The sequence below is a fragment of the Dreissena polymorpha genome, chromosome 7 (assembly GCF_020536995.1).
Source record: "Dreissena polymorpha isolate Duluth1 chromosome 7, UMN_Dpol_1.0, whole genome shotgun sequence".
NCBI lineage: Eukaryota > Metazoa > Mollusca > Bivalvia > Myida > Dreissenidae > Dreissena > Dreissena polymorpha.
This window is the reverse complement of record NC_068361.1, coordinates 23,537,730-23,565,353: the sequence shown is the minus strand read 5'-3', so window position 1 is coordinate 23,565,353 and position 27,624 is coordinate 23,537,730. Positions and strand designations below refer to the sequence as shown.

Genomic DNA, 27,624 nt, shown 5'->3' with positions numbered 1-27,624 from the left:
AGAATATAAAAAGGATTCTACTTTTAAGATCACATGTACCTCTATGGCCTGAGAGTGTTCAACATATGGGTCCATGATGTGAACATCGACACCACAGCTGCGGAGCTGTCTGCCCAGGCCTTGAAGCATGGTATCCACGACAACCCGTAGATCCCCGGGGAACAGGGCTGACCGGGAAAGGGAATTGGCTTGGTGGGCTAGAGAGAGATTGATGGGAAAATTGATGGTTAAGTGCAGTACTGTTGTATCTGATTGACATTCTTAAAGCTGGTAGAATTGTTTGGCAGTTAACCTAACGTTGAAACCTTTTTATTTAAGCTTGATTGCAGTGGAACCATAAGGCTTATATAAATGTTCTCGAGTCCATTTCCTGGGTAGAACCAGTACTTGGTGATTTTGGAGTGGAGATAGCATTTGATTCTTAAAACAAATTGAATATGTATTTAATTTTCAAAGTGTAAACCATTTCATGATTTATTAAAAATTGCTGCCCTGTGTTTGTAGAATCTATTCCATATTGTGATATTTGAATAATAAACATTTGAGATAAATAACATATTCATTTTTAATACACTTCAGTTTAAAAACTCTTTAGATAAAATATACCATCAAAATGCTCTTTCAAACAATGTTACACTAAACAATACAAGGGAAGCATTCCTAAACTTAGAAACATGTTACCAATTTTCTGGCAGTTTTCTGTCTATGGTCACCCCTCTGTTTCGCCCGTTTCTTCTCGTTATTGCTAGGTCTGAGCCACTTCTTGGAGATACTGGGCTCAAGGTCGATATCATCACCTTGATCTTGAGCCAGCTTGATCAGCACATCATACAACTCTAGTAGGACGTATGCATCTAGGGCTGGAAAATGAATAGGACTTAATATTCAATTGAGCCTATTCGATAACAGGGCTTTATGCATGTGTGTTGAGTATTGTCCCAGAGTAGGCTATGCAGTCTGCACAGGCTAATAAATTATGACACTTTCCGCTTAAACTGCATTTTTTATTCAGAACAGACTTTTTTTTAAAGGAAAAAATATCATAAAAGCGGAAAGTGTTGTCCCTGATTAGTCTGTTCAGTCCACACAGGCTATCTGACCCGACACTTTACACACATGCATTAAGCAACGTTTTCCCAAATCAAGGCTTAATTCTACAATTATTCATTTAAAGTTCTCAATGCTAGCTGCACTTCAAATGTTGATAATGTGCAAGTATTTCAAAGTTACCTCCCTTGAGGCTGCATTATGCCTCCTACCTCCCATGAGGCTGCATTATGCGAGGACCCTTAATGTGTCCCAGAATAAACTACTTGACCAATATTCATATATCTTCAATTTACAGATATTTATAAGCTTTTACTGAATAATATTCAATTGTATCTTGTACCGTGATGGGTAATCAGAGCACATGTGGGAAATCGCATCCGACCACCAACCAAACTCTCATGTCTCTGTTTGACAATTAACATTACAACACAATATATGGTTATCTTGTCATACACTGTTTTGTTGTCTTACTACTTATATGGGCCATGCTCTGTGAAAAGGGGGTTTAATGCATGTGCGTAAAGGGTTGTCCCAGATAAGCCTGTGCAGTCTAACTTTCCGCCTAAACTGCATTTTTATTCAGAAGAGATTTTTTTAAAGGAAAAATATCATAAAATCGGAAATTGTTGTCCCTGATTAGCCTGTGCGGACTGCGCAGCCAATATTTTTTATCTTTCACAGAAGTCTTACACGCATTTTTAGTACAAACCATATGCATTAACATTGAAGGTCACTCAATATAACAATTCTCAGTATACTCACCTGCATATTTCACTTGCTCAGTTTTCAATGGCCGGCGCTCCCAGTTGGACATCTGCTCAGACTTGTCTAGTGGTCGCCCCAGGCACCGCTTGACAACTTCACTGAGTCCCCTCTCATGCCCCTCCCCGTCCCCCTGACCCTCGGGCTCTGGTCTGTAGACCACGTCACTGTCATCGTTCTCTACTAGGAACACTGCTGGGGACTCCTTGAGCTTCAACTGATAGCAGGATTAAATACTGTAAATAATTATAATTATTCAGACATTAGTTTTTGTTGATTTTGTGGGTTGACTTATCCGCATATTTAACCCTTCACCACTTAGATAAGTTTTTTTAAGCATGTAAAGTCTATTAGAAAGTTACATTAAGGTAAACACCTTTCTTACTAGATTCAAGTTTGTAAGGCTTCATTTCCAAACCGTAGATACTGATGATCAGCAAACAGCATAAAACCTGAACAGACTGCGAGTTACTGGTTTAATGCTGTTTGCACAAGTCCATTTTCATTTTGCCTATGAGAGGGAAAGGGTTAACACAAACACATCGGAAAATGACCAACACAATTCCTCTTTTTTCAAAAAAACAACAACATAAATCCATGTATGTACATGTCCATAAAATTCATTCTTGAAAAACCACCAAACTCCATACCAACGAATATAAATGATTTTACAGTATCGTTCTGCATATTTTGTTCCAGGCCTTCTGTGTACTTTTTTTTTAAATTGTTTTTGATATCAAGATTATCTGTTTCTTAAATTATTTTGCGTAATGTTTTTTTTATAACTTTTTTTCACATGTATGTGGTGGTGGGTGGAAATATGAAAATCACTCCTTTTACAATGTAAGATTATTTATTTAAACCTTTCAAGCACTTCCTTTTAAAGAAATTTGTGTCTATTTGTGAGTGAGGTTTCTAAATACCTTCAGTCAAATCCAAAAAAGGCAAATTTTTACAGGACAGTATGTCCTGTTATATGGGAAAAAATACAGGACCTCTTCTTTTTTTACAGGACCTACTGGCGACAGAATATAAAAGTAAAATAACTTGGTATCATTGCTGGGATCAAGGTGTTTATGATATAAAATGATAAATAATTAAAAAGCTATTAATTTCAAGGTCACACATTTGTATCTGACGTTAAATAATAATGCACGCCATACATGGTACTGGTCTTGTTAAGTTAAAACATATTAAAAAAAATGTTGAACACATGGTAACAGTAAATATAAACGGGAATCGCTCATTTGTAATATCTTAACAACATTTTCCAAAACCAAAGTAGCTGATACTTGTTTACCTAAGCTGCGCTTAGCGTGCATGTCAGATATGAGTCTGGTCAAGACGGCCTAAACCGATGACGGCTTCAATAAATGACAACCAGCCTTTTTCACGCATGGACATTGAGAGCCAAGATAATAACGGTTCGAATGACAATGATCATTATTATACATTACTATTGCTATTACAACCACACAAATTGATATCTGTATCATTTAAATTTGCATAATCAGGTTTATGATTATCTTGTTAGGCGACTAGGCCATCATGGATTCGGACTGTCATGACCCGCATTCGTAAGATGTATAAAAATGGACCAATCAGGTGCCCTCGGAAAAATCTGTCAGCAGAAAGAGCCTTGGTACGGAAAAGCACGTGTATAAAGACGCTATCGCTATTACTGCACCTCAAAAAACTTTCAGAGCCATGAACAAACCTATACAAACCAACAAATTCCTTCTCTTTTTTTTACCGGACAATCGGTCCTGTACATTTGACCGACAGGCCGGACCTTACAAAATTTTACAGGACATGACCGTGGGTCCGGCCATGTTTGGCTGAGACTGTACCTTATGCATGCGAGAAGGTTCCTTTGAATACCTCAATACCTTGACAAAGAATTAAAACACAATTATTTGTCTTTGTCTGAAACAGGACAAATGTTTGTTCAAAAAAAATATGCGTATTGTCCATTGGAAGCTTCAATGGGAAATAGTACTGTTCTAATAAGCTTATGATATTTTTTGCTATGCTAATGACTCATTAGGTAGTGCTTATCCTTTCATGGTTCAAGATACCTTAGGCTACACTTCTGATATCTTAAGTTATATGCGTATGATTTCTGATTCCATGCTTATGATACCTTATTTTTTTGATTTACTGTAAAAGTATACAACAAAAACATTTTAATTCCTAAGTTTTTCCTTACGTAATGTGAATTCAATATTTTCCCTAGCAATCAGAAGGTCCTAAATTCAATCCCCACTTAGGGAACATTCTTAAGATCTCACACATAAGCTCAAAGTACTGATTCTACCCAGGGAATGAACTAGAGAGCGTCTAAACAAGCTTTATTCTTTTGAATCAAGCCAATGCAATTAGTAAGTTAAACCTCAACTTGTTTGTAGTGAGAAAAGCGGGTCAATCAAATTAATCTTGATTGGCCACAAATGTAAAAAAAATGTTGGAAATTAAATGTTTACATTTCAAGCGTATCAGATGTAAATTTTTTGAAATCAATCTACCTGGTGATAAGCTGCTTTAATTTCATCTTCTGTGAAGCAGAAACTGTCCCAATCCTCCGCGGACACACTGGCTGTTCCAGGAAAACCCCACGTTCCACTGCTGGCTGTTCCAGGTACCTCCAACGTAGACGCCATGGCAGTTCCAGACATCCCCCATGTAACACCAGTGGATGTTCCAGTTATCCCCACTGTTGGACTTTGGTGTTGCTGGGAGTCTGGGCGGCTGTGAAAATAAAGTGCACACTCAGTTAAGTGTCGGATGGCCTATAAGGACAGTGATTGTTTTGCCCAAAATTACAGGCTGGTTCCCCATGGCAAACAAGTAATATTTATTCCCAAAACTCTTCCCCTCAAAAAACCAAACTTTTTACAATAAGCTCAATAACTGGTTTATTGTTTTATTATACAGAAATATAATGAATGCCATAGCACTTTATAATATAAATTTTAAAATGCAGTTAACTTGCTCTTATACACAATTGAAATACGGTTATTTAATCATATACATTATGCTCCATTTTTCCCAATTTTATGGGGTATCAGATATTTTTCCCAAATTCAAAAGGCTTGTAGTGTAAAATACAAAGCAAAATAAAGTCACTGGATGAAACTTACATTAAGGCTGTTTTGAGGAAAGTGTCTTAAGTTTCACCATGCTTACCAAGATGTTAAGTCATAATTTTTAGAATGAATAAAAACAGCACTGCTAGTCATATCAACAGGCTAGTTCAAACCTATATATTATCATGTTTAACTTTTGTGTAAGAAACACAATGCCCCCTATTGCGCCGCTTTGAAGCCATAAATTTGACCTTTGATCTTGAAGGATGACCTTGACCTTTCACCACTCAAAACGTGCAGCTACATGATATACACATGCATGCCAAATATCAAGTTGCTATCTTCAATATTATAAAAGTTATGACCAAACTTTAACGAAGGTTAAAGTTTTAGGAAAGACAAGAGATGTGTTTGTCAGAAACACAATACCCCCTAATGCGCCGCTTTTTCTTCTTTTTTTGACCTTTGACCTTGACGGATGACCTTGACCTTGACCTTTCACCACTCAAAACGTGCAGCTTCATGAGGTACACATGCATGCCAAATATCAAGTTGCTATGTTCAATATTTCAAAAGTTATTGCACAACTTTACTGTACAGTAACAGTTTTGGGACAGAATTTTTTTACCTTTGACCTTGAAGGATGACCTTGACCTTGACATTTCACCACTAAAAATGTGCAGCTCCATGAGATACACATGCATGCCAAATATCAAGTTGCTATGTTCAATATTTCAAAAGTTATTGCAAAACTTTACTGTACAGTTAAGTTTTGTGACAGAATGACAGACAGAAAGAAAGAAAGAAAGACAGGCCAAAAACAACATACCCCCGATCTATCGATACGGGGGCATACAAAATAAATAATATTTGATCTTTGACCTTGAAGGATGGCCTTGACCTTGACTTTTCACCGCTCAAAATGTGCAGCTCCATGACTTACGCATGCATGCTAAATATGAATTAAGCAAGGTTAAAGTTTTGGGACACACACATACAATGACTGACTGACACAATGACAGACAGACAGACAGACAGACAGACAGACAGACAGACAGACAAACAGACAGACAGACAGACAGGCCAAAACAATATACTTCCGATCTTTCGATCCGGGGGCATAAAAAATACACCTATACCAAAATAAATTATTAACTTATAATATCAATAAATACAGGCAACAAGTGCTGAATATGCATTAAGCACATTTTCTGAAGGAAAAAGAGATGTGTTCGTCAGAAACACAATGCCCCCTATTGCGCCGCTTTGAAATATAATTTTTTTTCGACCTTCATGAGAACGCTGCTTTGAATTATTTTGTTGACCTCTGACCTTGAAGGATGACCTTGACCTTGAACTTCCACCACTCAAAATGTGCAGCTTCATGAAATACACATGCATGCCAAATATCAAGTTGCAATCTTCAATATTGCAAAAGTTATGGCCAACGTTAATGTTATTTTTCGGACGGACGGACAGACTGACATACTGACGGACAGTTCAACTGCTATATGCCACCCTACCGGGGGCATAAAAATTATGTAAATTGAGGTATTAAATGAAAGGTAAGACCAAACATAAAATTTATTTAAGACTATTTAAATTTTAAAGAATATGTATTAATTCTTAGACTGAAGTCAACAAATTTGATGAGAAATACTGACACTGATGGAATAGGTTGAACTTACAGACAGAACAGAAAAGTAGTTAACTTACTACAGTCAACTATTTTATACATGTACCGCCATTTTAAACAGGAATTAAAAATACAATAATTAAATAATATAAACAATAAAAGGTAAGTGTTACATAGTTGATATGGTGTCTGTCTAGCTACCGGGTGTAATGGTTAGATCCCCACTTTGTGTTTTTCTATATTTCCAAAAGACACCAAGTATTGGTTCTACCCAGGAAATTGACTCTAGAGCGTTTAATTAAGCCTTTGGCTTTTTATATAATTGGGAATAAATAAATAGTTCTCAACTAATTAAATAAATAATTAGAAGAGAGACCTCTTAATTTTCTCCCTGGCACTTCTGACAGTGTGTGGTATCACAGAGTCATCTAGGCTGTAGCAATCCGCCCACTTCAAAGCCTCACTGACGTCATTATACAGGCATAGTTGCTCCACTAGATGCTCCTGGAAACAAACCCACACAAAATATGACTGTCCAGGACCTTTTCCTGCCATATGTATGAGTCAATAAAACTGACCCATTCCAAGGCAAAAGAGTAAACAAAATTCCCAATTTGAACCAAAAAAATACCACTAAAAATTAAAATAAAAAAGCGTCTTATGATTATTATACATCAATTTTATTTCATTTACATCTAGCAGATCATATAAGTACAATTTATATGCATTTAGTTCTTATAATTTGAATTCTTAAAAAGATTTACATTAAATTCGTTTTTTGCGAATCAGTGGACCTGAAAACATTTGCAGTTGCAAATTTTCCCAACTTTGCCAGGAAAACAACTGCTGTTCATGAATGTGTTTCACAGATTTGTGCTTTTTAACACAAACTCAGAAACAAATATTGCAAGCTTTTGTTTAATAAATATGTGATCATAAAAAGGCACCAGGGAAATCATTGCAGTGAGTGAATTTTTTTTCATAGATTTAATAGCTAGTCAGCCTTCTCAAAAAAGTATGTGAAATGTACGTTTTAAGTACGTTTTGCGTGTGTTAAATGTGGCGGTATTGGCACTGCGTTTTATGTGCGCTTTTTCTTACCGAGAGAGTTTTTAACAAAAACAAACAAACAAGAAAATGTGCGCTTTTTGTGGATAAATGTGCGCTTTATGTGCGTTAAACGTGCGCTTTTTATAAGTGCGTTTTTACTGCCATTTATGTGTGTAAAATGTGCGCTTTATGTGCGTTAAACGTGCGCTTTTATAAGGGCGTTTTTTACTGCCATTTATGTGTGTAAAATGTGCGCTTTAAAGTGTGTTAAATTCGCGCTTTTCTTTAGTTAAATGTGCGCTTTTATATTTTAAAAGAGCACATTTAACTCACTTAAAGCGCAGTTATAACCCACATAAAAGCGCACATGTGTGTTAAATGTGCGCTTTTATGTGCGTTAAATGTGCGTTAAACGTGCGCTTTTTATAAGTGCTTTTTTTACTGCCATTTATGTGTGTAAAATGTGCGCTTTTAAGTGGGTTAAATGTGCGCTTTTCGCGAGTTTAATGTGCGCTTTTTATTTAAAAAGCGCACATTTAACTCAATTTAAGCGCAGTTATAACCCACATAAAAGCGCACATGTGTATTAAATGTGCGCTTTTATGTGCGTTAAACGTGCGCTTTTCGCGAGTTAAATGTGCGCTTTTTCATTTACAAAGCGCACATTTAACTCACTTTAAGCGCAGTTATAACCCACATAAAAGCGCACATGTGTGTAAAATGTGCGCTTTTAAGTGGGTTAAAACTGCGCTTTTCAGCGAGTTAAATGTGCGCTTTTTTATTTAAAAAAGCGCACATCTAACTCACGTTAAGCGCAGTTATAACCCACACAAAACGCACAATTTACGCACATGAATGGCAGTAAAAAACGCACTCACAAAAAGCCCACATGTGCGTTAAAGGTGCGTCTTTTGACTTAACAGTTGATTTAATTATATGCTGTTAAAAGTTCTTTTTAATTCAGATATGCAATAAAAACCAATAATTATATTAACATATATATTTGTGTATTTTAATAATTACAAGATAATTCAATTTTATACTTTAATGTACACCAACATTTTTTTACATACATGAGTAATTAAATATCAATGGCAATTTGATGAAATAAATATAAACATAATTTGATTATAAATAAACAAAAAATAATAGCATACTATAATAACATGTACAGTATATACACACGAACAACAATATACATAAGAAAGATGCATATCAATCAAGGCCTGACAGCATTTCTTTGAGGCGGCGGAGTGCAGCTCTCATCTTTCTCTCCACGTCTGCCACCAGCCGGTCAAACTTCTTTGCAACTATTATACTGTCATGGCCTTTGCGCGATGCGTCTCGTGCATGGTCTCATTTGATCAGGTCCTGAAAGATATTTTATAGTGTTTAATATTGCTGTTATGGTAATCTCGTTGCTATAAAAATTATCAATTTAAATCAAAACTAGTTTGTTTGCTTGTTGTTTCTGGTTGTTTATTTTGCAATTTTAATCCTCTGATCACATGTGACTTAACGCTTTTCATAAATAAATACGTTTGATAGAAAATACTGTTCGAAAATGTACCAAGATACGTGATCTCATTTTGCTGTGTGGACTGGTCGGAAGTGTGACACTTTAAAATGCAATAACCAGTACTCTGTATAGTTTTACCTCTAAACAAATCCAGCTTTTCTTGGTCAAGGAGAGGGCGCGGTTTTCCCACTCCTGTTCTCCTCATGTCGGCCAGCTTGTGCAGGGTAAAACCTGGTATTCAAGTCCAAACATCAGGTAGTCTCCCTTTTGCTCCCTTTTTTGGCAGGCGATGCGATGATGCACATTCTTTCCAAAGGATCTTCTGATCAATGTAAATTTCGAGGTCACCATGGGGTTTAACCTTTAAATTTAAAAGTTCTCATTTAATATGGGGGAAAAAATATGTTTATTAATGACCAAAAATAGGTATAAATAACTTTAAGATGACAATAACCATAAAATACAGCCATAATAATTCAAATGGTGTTGTTTTTCCTTAAAATTGCATTACATTTACTCATCCATTTACATTTTCCAGGGACAATACATAAATATGATAATGATCATAATTAATTCAATAAACTAAATAAAAAAGGGATGCAGAATTGAAAATTTAAACCTGTTACAACAGACCGTTCTTCAGTATTCCAAAAATACAGGCAGTTGTTGAACTAGACCATATCACTTTATATGTCTTTAACCACCCACTTTTAATCTCCTTTGCAACAAACTTATTGTTGATTTACACATTGTAGTAAATACACATGTTTTCATCACACAATACTTCATGCTGAAAGTATTTCAAGACATTTACACTAGAATAATAAGTCTTAATGTTGTTCACTTGATACATGTACCTCAAATCTAGCTTAATAACTTCCTATTTGTGGTTCTCAAATAGATGGTGCCTGAAAAAATCAAAAGTATATCAACACCCCTTAGTTAGGCTTAGATGGAGGACTGATAGGGACTGGCTATTCTCTTTTCTGATTCCATGCTGTGTCTAAGCCAAAAATTACATAATTTGAGAAATACTGATAAGGCAGTCATTTCAACACCAAAATATTTATGAATAATACAAAGCACCCTTAACACATTATATTTAATTGTAAATATTTAAATATAACATGCTGAATGGTTTTAGCAAATAATAATAATAGTATAAATATTATTTTAATTGCCTTTTAAAATGTATGTTTATGGTCAATGTGGTAGACATTAATTGTATAAGGGTATAAATATCAGTATAAGAAAGTTCAAATACGTATTTATGTTGAGGAAATATAATTGATACTATCAAGCCAACATAATACTTTTGACATTTTCAATATTTTTAATTAGTTACCCACAGTCTGATTAAGGTGGAAATTTTTAGAAATGTTTGAGATTAAAACGTAAGCAATAGGGTATGCATTGAAATTGTATGATAAAGTATGTAAACATTAAACAGGTTAATATGGACAACCAGTAATTATTCAAACTGCCCCTTATATTATTACAGGTTACTGAGATATATGTCTATGTTTATTCATTTGATGTAAATAAATTGTTAGAGCCTGCAACAATTTTGTTTCTTGTTCAATTTCTGTACAAAATTTGCTAAACGGTTGTTAAAGATGCACTTTTGAAGAAGTGTGTTAAACATGTGTCTTTTTAGATGCATCCGTCTAAAACAGATCGTATGATAAAAACGCACTTATGAAATAAAAGACTAACTTATGCTTAAAAAAGAAGCACATCAAAATAGAAAAACGCACTTTTGTGAGAAAAAACCCACATCTGTAAACCTTAAAACACACTTCTTAGATAAAAGACGCGCTTCCTAAATAAAAGACGCACTTCTTAGATAAAAACACACATTTTGCTCACATCTTCACTCAAAAGCGCACTTACAGGTGAAGAAAACACACAAAAAACGCACTTCCTAAATAAAAGACGCACTTCTTAGATAACAAGCACACATTTTGCTCACATCTACACTCAAAAGCGCACTTACAGATGAAGAAAACACACAAAAAATGCACTTTTCACTAAAATAACGCACTTGAAAAGAAAAAAAGCACAAAAAGCGCACTTAAATGCACTTTTGAACACTGAAAACGCACATATTAACAAAAAACACACAATTAACGAACTTTTAAGTGCGCTTAATGTGTGTTTTGGTAAAAAGTGCGTTTTTATTTGACAAGGGGCATGCAACCCACCACAACATAGTATTGCGATGACATATCGCTAAAAACTCCATAATGATCGGAATGGGTTTTCAGGGGGGCCACCAACCTGATGAAATAGAATTCACTGACTTTTCACTGACTTTCCCTGACCAAATATTGGTTTTCACTGACTAATTTTGCGACATATTCCGCCTTCTCCTCCCCATAGAGCCGATCAAATCGACTCATTTAATGTTTATTTTATTCTTTAACATCAAATATTTAACAAATAACAAAGCAGTACTACTTGTACACTAAACTATGCATGATGCAAGGCTATATAGTAAATACCACAAAATCATAGATAAAAAAGTTATGCATGTACAAGCACCACGTAATATGATTATGTCTCAAAATCTATGAACAAAACATATTTCTATAGGTAGCTACATGTGTTGTTAGTTATGGCAACACAGTAGAAGCACAACACATATGACACAAAAAAACTGTCCATATACAATATCCATTACATACTATGTTCATACTTTAATATCTAGACACAAGCATAGGTGAATACATAAGAGTATGGATAATGGGAAATGTTAATAGAAATGATTAAAAGTCAGGGTCTTTGAGTCAACAATCATTAAATAATGTCTGTTTACTCATGCTGGTAATATGTCTATCTATGTGTACATTACTTTCAATCTAAAATTAGATGAAAAAATCAATTTGTGATTTGTGATATATGGTAGGTTAATACATGAAAATCAGGCAGTTAAGAGCAGAAGCAGGACTGGTCTTCTTGATAACTGAAATAAATAAGAAAAGTTAGTATAGCTCTTTCATGCTGTCATCTCTAATTATCCTGCAAAGCTCTGGGGGCAAGGGTTGCAAAGCCTTTCAGCCTTCAAGGATACACAAAATTAATCAAAAATAAACAATAGATAAATTTACATTTTTGAACATGCTTTACACATGTTGTTAATGTTTTATGTACATAGAAATAGTCAAAACATTCAAATAAAAAATATACTGTTGAATCTACTAAAACAAATGATACCTGATGACTGCGATAGCCACTAAATAACTAATGCATCGACCCAACATTTTATTTTTCCCTGACTTTTCACTGACTTTTCTGAAATTTCATTTTTCACTGACCATTTTTTAAAATTCCCTGACTTTACACTGACCTTAAAAAAAATAGGAGTGGTCTCTCATACCTTGAGATAAGAGTGGTATCCCATACCTTGAGATAGGAGTGATCTCCCACTGCTCCCTGTATCATACTCCACTCTAGTTAATACCTTGATATAGGAGTGGTCTCCCACTGCTCCCTGTATCATCTCCTCCCAGCTTCCAGAGCCCATGGATTTCTGTAACGAAAAACAAAGGTATGCAAACAGATGAGCCATTTTGGGGGAAAACGGGGATTCTTACACATACGCAGTAAGCAAAATAATTCAAGTGTCATTTCAGATTAGCCTATGCTCTCCACGCAAGCCAGTTAGGGACGACTATTTCCGATTTCATGGTAGTGTTTGTTTATGGAAGTCTGTTCTTAGTAAAAATCCATTTCAGGTGAAAAGTATTGTCCATGACTAGCCTGTGCCGACTGCACACATGCATTAATTCCATTTTTCTCAGAGCAAAGCTCCTGTATATGAGTCGGGCTCTGGAAAAACTGGGCATAATGCATGTGTGTAAAGTGTCGTCCCAGATTAGCATCTGCAATCCCCGAGGCTAATCAGGGACGACACTTTCCGCCTAAATTGGATTTTTGCTAAAAAGAGACTTCATTTAAACGCAAAATGTCATAAAAGCGGAAAGCGTCCTCCCTGATTAGCCTGTGCATATTGCACAGGCTAACCTGGGATGACAGTTTACGCGCATATATTATGCCCAGTTTTCTCAGAACACGACTCATATGTGCACACAATAAATAATATAATGAACCGAATGGATATTGTTGTACTGTGTATGCTCAAAAGATAGACGTTGTTTTATATTCTTTAGTAACAAAGATATAGGTCTTGCACATCAGCTAGTGGTATCTTAATCATACAAGCATGATTTAAGAACAAACTATAGGAAACATTAAAATGGCAAATTATTGTTCACTATGTTGCAGCTAAGGCATCATTTTTAAGTACAGCTCTAATGTTATTTACAGTTCACAATGTTTAAAACGCCATAGGGTACTTGGCAACTGTTCTCCAAGATGCCTCCAAACAAAAGGTTTCAAAGTCACACTAACAGATAATACCACATGAAGTGGTGATAAAAGAAAATTCTGATTGTTCAATAATGATTGTTAAATAAGGGATGCTGGATAATCTGACACATCAAGCCACGAAGAACAACACACTGTTTTACTGTAAATGTACAACACAAACTAGTACAATGTATTATTCTTCAAATAGAAACAACACTGTTTACAAAACAAAGAATTTAACAGTTGTTCGAAGTCTAAAGTCATTATCCATAGTATGTACACATTATTTTCTTATTATAAAAAAGCCAACTGTTCACATTAGACCCACCTCAATGTATCGCTTGTGTAGCAGATATCTCAGTGCACCACAACCTCGAGTCTTGGAAATATTAGGACACAGATCTGAAACACCAGGGACCTGTCTTCTCAACCATAGTGTGTTATTAACTCGGAAACCACACTTCTGGCCACATTGCTTAATCCTTTACCACTTAGATAGGTATTTTGATGTGTGTGTAGTCCCTTAAAAAGTAAAATGTTATTAAAGACCTATCTAACTAGGTTCAAGTTTTGGGTACAATGTGGGGTTTCCTATCTCTTAATATTGTGTTTCCATGTTTTGATATTGGGTATCCACTCACATTTACAAAATTTGAATAATTCTTTAAGTTATTTTAAATCCAAAATATATTCACATAGTGAACTATGTAATACATATATTGTAGACTTTTAAAAGTAATTTTAATTAATAGTTGATTGCAAATCATATATCATTTTTAAACAATCACCTGTTGCAACATCCATATACAATAAAGAGCTACTGCTAAGTGCAATTTAGCTGTGTGAACTAGATGGTGACATCATTTTTAAATATCTTGTAAAAACAGTCCATAATAATAACAACCAGACTATTGTCAAGCAATATGGTCCCCTACCGGTGAATCTCCACCATTTTCAGCAATATATCTAGTCTATTTGTTGCCATAGCAACCATAATTCTTGACGTAGGAACAAAATGAAATGACGTGCATAATCTCCATATTACCATCTATTAATGTTTCAAGTTTCATGAAGAAAAATATTTAAAATTATCGCAGGCTCCTGAAAAGTGTGACAGACAGAGCGCAAATCATAAGTTCCCTCCGGTAGGGGACAATTATAACAACAAGCAAATTCGTTGAATTGATATCCCCCGCCAATATGCTTCTGGACACAAAAGTGCTATATTTGACACTCAAAAAAGCATTTTTTTAAGATACAAAGGGCCATAACTCCTTAATTATCCAATGGTGTGCAATGCCATTTGGCGTGCATCATCCTTTTATCCATATGTATACTAATACCAAGTTTCAATGAAATCCGCCAAAGCACTTTCAAGATATGGCTCCGGACACAAAAAAGCATTTTTCCAAGATTCAAAGGGCCATAACTCTGTTATTAACAGATGGTGTACAATGCCAAAAGGCGTGCATCATCCACTTATCCATATATATACTCATACCAAGTTTCATTGAAATCCGCCAAAGCACTTCCAAGATATGGCTTCGGACACAAAAGTGCCGGCCGGCCGGCCGGACGGACGGACGGACAACGCCAAAACAATATCCCTCCGCCTATGGCGGGGGATAATGAGCATGTGTAGTCAATGTAAAAAAATATTGACCGGTCCATATACTCATTAATGCATCTTTTGCATTTTAAGGGGATAGACGGGTCAGATAGACAAAATAATTAAAAATGTATGTGAGGTATATTTACAGATCTTAATTTATTTTCGGTTTTGTTGATCATAGACCGATGGAGCGATGGAGGTCAATATAAAAAATCCCAAACAGTTGGTCCAAACTGATATGCAAAGTGGTTCTTAATCTGCATTTAATTTTTAAATATTGTCGCATTCCGTAAAACTATGTACATTATCGTGCTGCTGTAAGCAACTGTAATTGTGATAAACCAATCACTGATGTGCTCCAACAGTTTATTTATATTTTTTAATACTAGAGTTGCGACACCTTAAGGGTTTCGCGGGATGGAATGAGTGGAGAGATCAAATCAAATTGAAAAAAAAATTGGTACGAAAAAATATGTGGGTATGAAATAAAACAAATTTGGGCATGGAAACAAATTTGAGTCAAAAAAAAAGGGTACAATCAAAATAAGGGTACGAATGACTATTTAGGTACGAAAAAATGGGTACCAATTAAAAAATTAGGTACGAAAAAATTCGGGAACGAAAAAAATTTGACTACGATCAAATGAGTACGAACAAAAGTTGGGTACGAACAACTTTGTGTACGAAAAAAATGGGTATGAAAAAATTAGGGTAGGAAAAAAAAACAATTTGAATACGAAAACAAATTAGAATACGAAAAATATAGGGAACGAAAAAAATTAGGGTACGAAAAAACTATTTGGGTATGAAAAAAATGGGTACGAATAAAAGTTTGGGTACGAAACAAATTTGGGTACGAAAAAAATGGGTACGAAACAAAATTTGGGTACGAAAAAATTTGGGTACAAAAAACATTTGGGTACGAAAAAGATGGGTACGAAAAAAAAATGTGGGTACGAACAACTTTGTGTACGAAAAAAATGGGTATGAAAAAATTAGGGTAGGAAAAAAAAAAATTTGAATACGAAAACAAATTAGAATACGAAAAATATAGGGAACGAAAAAAATTAGGGTACGAAAAAACTATTTGGGTATGAAAAAAATGGGTACGAATAAAAGTTTGGGTACGAAACAAATTTGGGTACGAAAAAAATGGGTACGAAACAAAATTTGGGTACGAAAAAATTTGGGTACAAAAAAAATTTTGGTACAACAAAATTTGAGGACGAAAAAAATGGGTACAAAAAAAATAGGTACGAAAAAAATATGGGTACGAAATATTATTGGTACGAATTTGTTTATATTTAAAATCAATTTGAATTGTCTAGCGGGTGAATCGTCTTGTGGGGGTGAATTGTCTTAGGGTTGCTATTAACACTACATGTACTTCCGGCTTATCCACGTGTTTATAGCGATTGCGCAATAAAAAACACCACTTTTTCGTCATTTTATCAAAAACTGGATTTTTCCCAGATATGACGAAAACGCCATATACATGAGAATTTTCAGCACAAGTGTCGGGCCAGTTTCAACACTCTCAAATCGCTGCTATACGCTGGAGCTTATCGAATTTTAGTCGCCATTATCATTTGTTCAATTGAACGTCCTCAAATGATGACGGCAATATAGCACTCATTCCATAAAAACCAGGAGTCAATGACCCCTGGACTGAAATTTTGAGGAGTCAAATTGAAGAATTCTCGGGTCAATTTTGAAGCGCATTAATTGTGTTTTTGTCTGTATTATTCAATTTTTTTTAGATAAAAACATGCTCCAAGAGTTACACAATATCTAAAAAAGTAATACTGCGTTATTAAATAAAAATACCATGATACATAACACAACATATTTTAATGAATTGGTACACAAAGATAAGGACAAAATATCAATAATTTGTGCGAACAATATCGACTTTTAAGTTTTTCAAAAACAAAACATGTTCATTTTACAACTTTTATTATTTCTATCACTATACTATGTTTATTTGTTAAAACAATAAATGCTCATTAAAATCTACTTCATCATAACACATTTAAGTAATTTAAGATATGTACCTGTAGCACCTTTTCATCACATATTTATCTTGTTATAAAACTCATATTATCATCATCCCTATGATAGCTTTTGTACAAAAACACAATCTAAATGCATGGAACATCTAGTATATCTATTACTGTTTATCCAAATACTATACATGTCGGAAATATATACACTTAAGAATGCCTTACCAGAAGTAGTTTAACTTTAATAATCCAAAATTTCCTTGTTGTTATCTGGTTTAACAAACCTTATTTAATGTTTGTTAAATCCAGTTAATGCTATCTCCATTATTGAATCACCATTACTTGTAATTTGAATTGTTGGTGTTGTTTGAATCGCCATTTTTAAATTGAACGCAGGTTTAATGTTAATTTACAATACGTCCGCCATTTACAATGTCAAAGGTCAGACGTAGCATATAATTCTACTCGGGTAATTTATATCTAATTGAGAAAATGTGTTTTCTTAATGTTTATGTGTAGTATTATGACTTGTGAGTATAAAAAAACAACGCCCGGGGTAGACCTCTATTCCCTCGATTATAGACCGAGTTTCAAATACTGAAACATTAATTTTGATTAGGAGCACAGGGGGATTTATTACCATGGAACTGGAGATGTTAACTGACTGACACACGGGTTAAATTTTCTATGCGTCAAAATGACGCACGGCAGAAAAAAGGGTTGCGTCAAAAATGAGTCATTTTTAATTTGCTCGCGTCAAAACGCAGGATTCTGCTTCTATTGAAATCCCTGGTCCAATATTTGTTTTGAAGTTAAATATGCATACCGATGTTGATGAAGATTAGACTAACAGTGTGACTTCTGTGGTATAAACATGCATTTTGTTTATTTAATATATTAACCAATTTTGTTAGCTCAAATGACCCAGTGTCAAACTTGGCTGAGATTTAATTTATACAAATCTTCTGACCAAGACATCATAAGAACAAATGACCGGACCAAGTTTCTTGAAGGATGCACAGTAAATGTGATTTCTAGAGTGGTAACAAGATTTTACTATAGCCATTGGCCCATATAAGGAAAACTGCTACGCCCTCAACGGCCATGGTTTTAAACCGACAGAACATTTTTAACTATACCCAAAATTAATAAAACCTTATCAAACATTAGTAATTTGAATGACTATACATGTATTAAACACCCCAAAAAACTCATGAATGTAAAATCAAACCCCGTTGTTGTTTACTTTTCAACCCCAGTTTGTGAGAAATAAATGGGTTTCTAAAATTTATCGCATGGAAATGGTATATACAATACTAATAATTCAACTTGTCATAAAAAATTTGAGTGCACAATTATACTTACAGAGTATTCTGTCATATCTATTAACTGTCAATAATACCCGAAAGGGGAGTTAGACAGTATACAGTCTTGGCCAAACATGGCCGGACCGACAAACACGTCCTGTAAAATTGTGTAAGGTCAGGCCTGTCTGTCAAATTTACAGGACTCATTGTCCGGTAAAAAAAACAAAAACAAATTCATAGGTTTGTTTATGGCTCTGAAAGTTTTCTGAGGTGCAAAAATAGCAATAGCGTCTTTATACATGTGCTTTTCCATACCAACTCTCTTTCTGCTGACGGAATTTTCCGAGGGCACCTGATTGGTCTATTTATGTGCATCTTACAAATGCGGGTCAGGACGGTCCAAATCCATGACGGCCTAGTCCCTTAACAAGATAATCATAAATCTGATTATTACAATTTAAATGATGCAGATATCAATTTGTGTGGTTTTAATAGCAATAGTAATGCATAATAATGATCGTTGTAATTCAAACCGTTATTATCTTGGCTATCAATGTCCACGCGTGAAACAGGCCGGTTGTCATTTATCGAGGCCGTTGTAAGTTTAGGCTGTATTGACCAGACTCATACCTGACATGCACGCTAAGCATAGCTTAGTTAAAAAAAGTATAAAGTACTTTTGTTTTGGAAATTGTTCTTAAGATATTACAAAGAAGCGATTCCTGTTTATATTAACTGTTAACATGCGTTCAGCATTTAAAAAATTTTTTTTTCTAAACAAGACTAGTACCATGTATGGCGTGTATTATTATTTAATGTCAGATACAAATGTTTGACCTTAAAATTAATACCTATTCAATAATTTTATCATTTTATATCATAAACACCTTGATCCCGGCAAAAACACCAAGTTATTTTACTAACTATTATATTCTGTAGCCAGTAGGTCCTATAAAAAAAGAGCGGGTCCTGTATTTTTTCCCATTTTACAGGACCTTCTGTCCAGTAAATATTTGCCTAGTTTGAATTTGACTGAGCATATATAGATAGATAGAAAAACCACACGCTGCACATATTACAGGCTTTTGTATTGCTGATATTTAATTTCTTCTTTGCATATTCAATTGATAAAAAAACTCAAATGGATGTCTATTCTTAGTTTGCTGTCTTATTGTACCCTCAAATTATAAATGTTTCTTCAATGATTGAATTTTCAGAAACCTCATTCTTTAAAAGAAATTTTCAAAGTTATTTGGTTAAAGCCACACACTTTGAAATGAAATACATGTTAATCAATACATAAAGATGCAATTTGAAGGTGTGCAAAATTGTCATTAAATCTATAGCCTTACATGTGTATATTCTAATTGGCATAAGTAAAATTAAATCTATAGCCTAGTTAGAAAGTAATATATTATTGTTTAAATGGTACCGCTTTTAAACGGAAAGTAGGATTTGTAGACATATAAGTCTATTTTGACAAATGCAATTATTTTTAAGTTTTAAAGCGCAAAAAAGATTGATTTCTACCTTGTAGTCACCAGATATATTCTAAATGGCAAAGATAAAAATATGTTTATTATTTATACATAAATTTACTATGCCATGCAGTTAATTTTTAGGTGTGTGGCTTTCAGTCATTTACAAAGTTGAGCAAATATAATCATTTTTCTAAAAATAAATCATCCTCTGAAGCCCCCACTGAGATTCAAACTCAGACCTCTTTCCTCCGTGAAGGAAAGTATTCTATCTTGAAATACAAGGGCATGTAAGAGGAAAGTTAGTTATTTTAAATCTATCAACAAATAGATTTGAACAATATTTATATGTTATTAAAATATGCAAACAGCCCATAAGTTTATTTTTCACATGACCTTCATAACAGAACAGACATCTCTGAATCTGCAATACATTACATTCTTAAGTGTTAACAAGGTAAATGTTGACGACTAACAACAGACGACAGACAAAAGGCGATCACAAAATCCAGAGTTTAAAAGAATTTACGATACACGAGATACGTATTTCATACTTTACAAGAGCGAAGGAGTCATAAAAAACTTAATTTATTATTAACAACACGCTTACCTCAATTTTAACTTTATCCCAATGCTTTAAACAATAAAGTTACAATGATATGAACTTCCATTTTCTGTTCTTCCTTCCCTTTCTCATAAATTATTTAAAACCACACTATTTTTTAATAATAAAAGTATTCAATGCTAACCATTCTGACCTTAAACACAATATAGGAAACCGTACCAGGGTGTTTTTTTAGAAAAAGGGGAAGACGCTGGACGCTGGGTAAAAGGGGAAAATCGAGCGCGAAAGAGACATATTTGGGGAAAAAAATAAAAACTGTTCATTTCAATGTCTATAACTGACCTACAGACTTCAGGTTTTTTTTTAGAAAAAGAGTCATGTCTCTGACCTTTTTGTTCTTAAACACATGAACAAGTATGATATTAAAGTCAAAGTCCTAAATAAAGTTGCAGGGGTAGATCAAATAATGGGAAATGTTTTCAACTTGGGCCGGGGAACGATGTCAATATTGTGATTTCAATTTCATGATGAATGGGTTGACGATCTAGATCTGCTACAGTATTGGAAGGGAAAGGTGCGGCAGCTGCCGATTGTCTACTTTCACTTTCACAATAATCCGACAGTATTAATCGATGTTGATTACATGTACCTCCGAATCCTGCTGGGTTTCAACGGTTTTTGATGATTCATTCTTAAAAAATACGTCAACGCAATTAATATTTTCCGAGTCCGAACGTTTTATTTTGTTCGTGTATGAACGCCAATTGTGAGACTTTTTCTGTTTTAACGTTTATATCTTGGCTTTCACATAACCCGGATGAAAATTCGACTGGTTTCCGGTAATTAATTGACGAAACACCCTTCTCGCGCAAGACCGGAATCCAGTAAAATAGTCACATGATTAATACGATTAGTTGCCCGGTTTCCATGACGTAATTTAAGAGCTATATATAGAATCACTGGGATTCCCAGATTTGAGTGTTCGTCGGGAGAGAGAGAGAGATCGTTGTACATGGTACAAATTGGATAAGCGTCGACTTCCCAAAAGAAAAAAAAAAATTCTTTGAGGGTAAAATATTATATTTTGGTGAAAAATTATATTTTTGGAGGGGAAATGGTATTTTTAGGGGAAAAATTCTGGTAGGGGAAGACGCCGAATATCGGCGTCACTTTCTTAGTAAAAAAAAACCCCTGCGTACATCCAACTTGTCGTCATTAAAGTCCAGAGTTTACATGAAATTATGTTACACGAGATATGTATTTCATACTACACTACGCGACCCGTGATTTTTGCTGCAATTCTCGCATCACCGCATGTACATGTAACATATATGTATACATTTACATTATACATTGCAATAATAAAGCTTTTGTTGTTGTTGTATACAATGGGCGTATTAGCTAAAATACTCCCGTTCGACATGAATTTGATGAAGTAATGTCGGAAGCTTTAACGGCTCCAAATTAATATAACAGCGCAGAATGATCATGCAATAATTATTGAACATAACATGTAAACATTATTTAATTATATTCCAGGCCCGAATACACTACCACTTTTCAAATTCCATATTGTTGCCATATACATGTAGCACTGTCTAAATTGAAAGTTGCATAGTGTTTCGTCATTGGTCTGTTATAAATACCTTGTTTCTCTATACATGGTATTTGATTTAGACAAAACTAATAATTTGGTAATTTACGAGAAATATGATATAAGCTTTTTAAATACGCTCGTCCCACATTAAGCACTGTACTCTTCTGAAAAATGGCGTAGTCATATGGTTGTGTTAATGAAATTCTCAAGCATATTTACCGACATAAATGTTTAAGATTATTTTTTTCGTAAGTGAAGTTGTAATTATGTTGGATTATTTGATAATTGTGAACATTAGAAAAGCGTTATGTATACAGTTATCGATACAATTCGGTTTATATGCATGAATTGCTGAATCATCGATGTCACCGATATCCACTGCAATCACGGCGAATCACCGCAAAACTGAGGGGAATCTGGGCGAAGATTATCTTGCTCTCGCGCGACGGCAGAGTGACGAATCACGTGAAATCGCGGTGATTTTCCACTCAAAAATCAAACTGTCCGCCTTGACTCCGCAAATTAGGCAACAATCACGGGTCACGTAGTGTATACATTGTATATACAGAAGCGAAGGAGTCATAAAAATACTAAATTTAGTATTAACGACACGCTTACATTTACATCAATTTTAACTTTAATCCTTTGCTTAAAACAATAAAGTTACAAAGATATGAACCTCCAATTTTGGTCATCCTTCTCTTTGTCAAAATTTATTAAAAACCACACTATTTTTTTTTAATTTGTGTATCAAATTCTAACCATTCTTACCTAAAACATGATTAAGGAAACCGAAATTTTGACGCAGCGAGTTATTTTATTCTTATGGAAGATTAAATTATGCATGACAAAAATACAATCGGAAATATTTTTACAATCTTTTGAGGCTTTAAAAAAGATTTTACTGTTAAATAAAATAACACGTCTGACTTGTCGTCATTAAAATCCAGAGTTTGAATGAAATTACGTTACACGAGATACGCATTTCATACCATATAAGAGCAAAGGAAACATAAAGAACTAAATTTAGTATAAGCGACACGCTTACCTAAATTTAAACTTTAATCCAATTCTTAAAACAATAAAGTTGCAAGATACGGTAACTGCACGCACTTTGTAAAAAAATCTCAAATTCATTTGAACTCCACACTCATTCCATCACGCGAAACCCTTAAGGTGTCGCAATACAGAAGCGAAGGAGTCATAAAAAAACTCAATTTAGCATTAACAACATGCTTACATGTACATCAATTTTAACTTTAATCCTTTGCTTAAAACAATAAAGTTACAAAGATTTGAACCTCCAACTTTGGTCATCCTTCTCTTTCTCAAAATTTATTAAAAACCACACTATTTTTTTTTAAATTTGTGCATCAAATGCTAACCATTCTTATCTAAAACATGATTAAGGAAACCGAAATCTTTACGCAGCGAGTTATTTATTCTTATGGAAGATTAAATTATGCATGACAAAAATACAATAGGAAATATTTTTACAATCTTTTGATGCTTTAAAAAATATTTTACTGTTAAATAAAATAACACGTCTGACTTGTCGTCATTAAAATCCAGAGTTTTAATGAAATAACGTTACAAGAGATACGCATTTCATACCATATTAGATCAAAGGAGACATAAAGAACTAAATTTAGTATAAGCAACACGCTTACCTAAATTTAAACTTTAATCCAATTCTTAAAACAATATTATAAAGTTGCAAGACACAGTTACATGCACGCACTTCCATTTTCTGTGATTTTTTTGCGTTCCATTTCTCAAAATTTATTTACAACCACACTAATTCTTAATTACATTTGTATCAAATGCTTAACATAACAAAGCCGTAATCCTGTCGCTGTAAGTTATTTTATTCCTATGAAAATTTAAATTATGCATGGCAAACACAAAATCCAAAATAATATTGGATTCTTTCTATGCTTAAAAACATATTTAACTGCACGACTGACTTGTAGTCATTAAAATCCAGAGTTTAAATGAAAATACGCCACACGAGATATAGCTGTATTCCATATCAATTCATGTGTGCTGAACAAAGGGGCAAATATACACTAGGCTTACAATGCTCAAACCAAAAGGTTCCAAATTGTTGCAAACAAATAAATTAAACATTCACATTTATCAATTATAATTACAAGCTATTTGTTTTTGTACTGCTATAAATTGTGGTGTGGTGAACCTATATGAGAATCAGGTGAACCACTGCCCTAATCAGAAATCAGTCTGAATTAATGTTACTCAGCTTTACATATTCTACTAATTATTAATTAAATAAAAATATTAAATCTTGACAGAACTTTGTCAAGTTGACGATGCTTATAATTTGAGAAGTTAATGATTTATAATCATCGAGGGGGGTATTCCAGACGTTAAACATTGCATCATTACATGGAAAAACAGCTGCACAACTGTATGCGAAAAGGTAAAACAGTATATTCTATCGAGAACTAACTTGCATAGCAACGTCCGAAATGTGCAAACTCCGACATCTATTTCGATATTTATAAATTCAAGATATAACGTTAACTGAACTGTTGTACAGAAATCAAACTATAAAACTTGTGTTTTGATAAAAATAATGAGCAAAGCAAACCAAAAAAACTTACCCTTTTAACGGCAAAACAATTAATTTATTCAATATTCAACACATGTATTTCCATTCAAATTATGCCCTTGAACTTTAACGGTTGATTGTCGTTTCGTTCCACTATCAGTTCGTGCCACTAATATTTGTGTTGTTTATTTTTCAAGGTAAGTTTCGTAAGAAATAAATGTGTTTGAAAACTTTCTCGTATGGTAATGGTATATAAAATTCAACTCATCGGACAAATTCAATAACACAATGACACTTACCAAGTTTTCTGAACAACCGTACACAGCGCAAAATGCGGGAGCCGCGTGATGTCTATTTCCATATCCACGGGTGTGTTTATGTCAAATGCTAGTGTTTTTCAATAGATCGTATACTTATCTAAAAAACGGCGAAGTAGCGTTCACTTTAATTATTTTGATGATGTTATTTTGTAAATAATTTCTCGCGTTCTTTTCGAACGTTCATTGGCAGCCATTTTGATTGTTGGTTGTATACTTCCGAAATTATGTGTTTAAATGACTTTCAAAAATGTTTTTAGTGCACAAATGGTAGTTTTAAGTATCGATTTCTCGGATTTATTATATATATTTTGTTAACTTATTTGCGTTTAAATTTGATTGTTTGTTGTTTACTTGCGAACTATTTTTCATGTGTACGCTAGTGGATATGTAATCAGGTTACCATATTTACATCAATGAAATTTAACTGTTGTTTGTTTTTGTTTGTTTTGTTAATATTTTCTAAACGGGTTCAGCTTCGTATGTTAAACGCAATATGAACTTATTTATTAATTTGGGAATAAAATCGCAATATGTATTAATTAATATCAAATTTGAAGTGTCTATCGCGTGAATTGTCTCCTTGGGTTGAATTGTGTTTGGGTTGCTATTAACGCTATGAACGCTTCCGGCGAGAACTCATTTTATAGCGATTGCGCAATAAAAAACACCACTTTTTCGTAATTTTATCAAAAACAAGACTTTTCCCAGATATGACGAATACGCCATCGTGTAGATCGAGTTCTGGTCCATATACATGTCAAATTTCAGCACAAGTGTTGGGCCAGTTTTCATGGCCCACAAATCGCGGCTATACCCTGGAGCTTAACGAAACTTAGCCCCCTTTATCATTCGTTCGATTGAACGTCATCAATGATGACGTCCAATACATCACTCATTCCATATTAACAAGATAGCCATGTCACAGAATTGGTCTATGATTTTGAAGCTGACGATGACATTACTTAAGTCCAGATTCGTCTTTTTTTTAAACCAATTTATTAAGAGACCACTTTTGGTTACTCCCTTTTGTGGTCTCTTAATAAAAGATTGACTGTAAATGTATATGGTTACTATGAATATGCTTGTAAACAATGGGCACCCACTTCAAGTTCTTTTAGATTGACATATCAAACCAACAATTAAACTAAATAATTTGGCCATAAGATATGAAAGACCACCTTCATAGACCTGAAGGTAAGTCCTTAGGCTGCATTCACTAAGCATCTTAGATATCTCATTTTCTGTAAATGTTCATTTGTATTTTCTATCACTGTCAGGAACCTGTTCAATTACTAGTATATAATGCCCCGTGACCCTGATGTCTGACAGGCCGACCATTAATTTGGTAGACTCCAGATCTCCACATTACCTGCTAAATGATCAGCATTTAAATTTGGATGATTGTATCATACTTCCAAAAAACGAAAGAGAATAATTTGCTTGTTTTGCATTTGGTAACCGAAAAGTTAACAAATATTCTCACACTTCTTCTTCAATAGGAGGGCCCCCCATAAAGTTGTCATTTTAAAGTTTCACTTACTGCAAAACTAGATATATTGCATATTTTTCACTAGCCGTTTTAAAGGGCTGACATATTTCGAGGAGGTTGGTCGTGGAAACTTCCAAATTTAAGAAGCAACAAATATATGGATATGAGTCCCAGCCTCTCACCTGCAGGACAGATCTGTGTTCCAGCAGACGGAACAGGTAGTCTGCGCAGGCTACCGTGCGCACCTTGTTCTTCCCAAACCCTGTGAACTGTGCCACCTCCTGGTCCTTTACGTAGACAACATACCTGCAACAGATAAGAGGGTCTAAGAAGGGCTCTAGAGAGTACCAAAAACGAGAGGGCCAAGATGGCCCTTGTTCGCTCACCCTTTTTTGCAAGGCCTTGTTCATTGCTTAGTTGAAAATTCAGTACTCTAGAGCATATCAGATTGGTTCTCTTCTGTTTACTTTTGCAGTGTGAGCATATGATTAATTCTGATTGAGTACTGTTTATTTGCATGGATTTTTGCATGCAAACATTTGCAAGTTATGCTAATTCTACATGTGTTTACAAGGTTTTTGTAAGATTTGGACCTCCTGACCAAGATTTTGACCCCACATTACCCAATGTCAAACTTTGCATAGATATCATCAAGAACAAGAGATTGCCAAGCAATATGATCCCCTACTGGTGAAACTCCACCATTGTCAGTATTTTTTATTATTTTTTTTATTTGTTGCCATAGCAACCAGAATTTTTGATGTAGGAACAAAATGAAATGACGTGCATAATCTCCATATTGCCATCAGTCCATATTTCAAGTTTCATGAAAAAATATGAAGAACTTTTAAAGTTATCGCAGGATCCATAAAAAACGTGACAGACTGACAGACAGACTGACAGACAGACGGAGTGCAAACCATAAGTCCCCTCCGGTTTCACCGGTAGGGGAAAAAAATATCCTGGTCAAGTATCATCATTATTTGACCAAAACTATGGCCTCTAGTGTGTTTACACGGTATCCTTGGGACAAATCTTTTGACCAAGTTTCATGAAGATTAGACAAGAAATGTGCCCTCAAGAGTTTTTACAAGGTTTCTCTATAGCCGAATAAGGAAAACTGCCCCGCCCACTGGCAACCATGTTTTTTAACGGACCGGAACCACTTTTGAACTCAACCAAGATATTATTAAGACAACCAATTTGA

General features: G+C 34.4%; 1 protein-coding gene across 1 annotated transcript; it reads right to left on the bottom strand.

Moving 5' to 3' along the window:
* Window positions 1-41: 41 nt before the first annotated feature.
* LOC127839532 (uncharacterized) lies at window positions 42-26,716 on the bottom strand. Its single transcript, XM_052367923.1, has 7 exons — window positions 26,600-26,716; window positions 12,509-12,635; window positions 6,911-7,038; window positions 4,338-4,560; window positions 1,813-2,029; window positions 682-860; window positions 42-197 (listed from the first exon to the last, which is right to left on the bottom strand). Exons 2-7 carry the CDS (start codon window positions 12,545-12,547, stop codon window positions 42-44), a joined length of 942 nt encoding a protein of 313 aa, XP_052223883.1. The 5' UTR covers window positions 12,548-12,635; window positions 26,600-26,716.
* Between the last annotated feature and the right edge of the window lie 908 nt (window positions 26,717-27,624).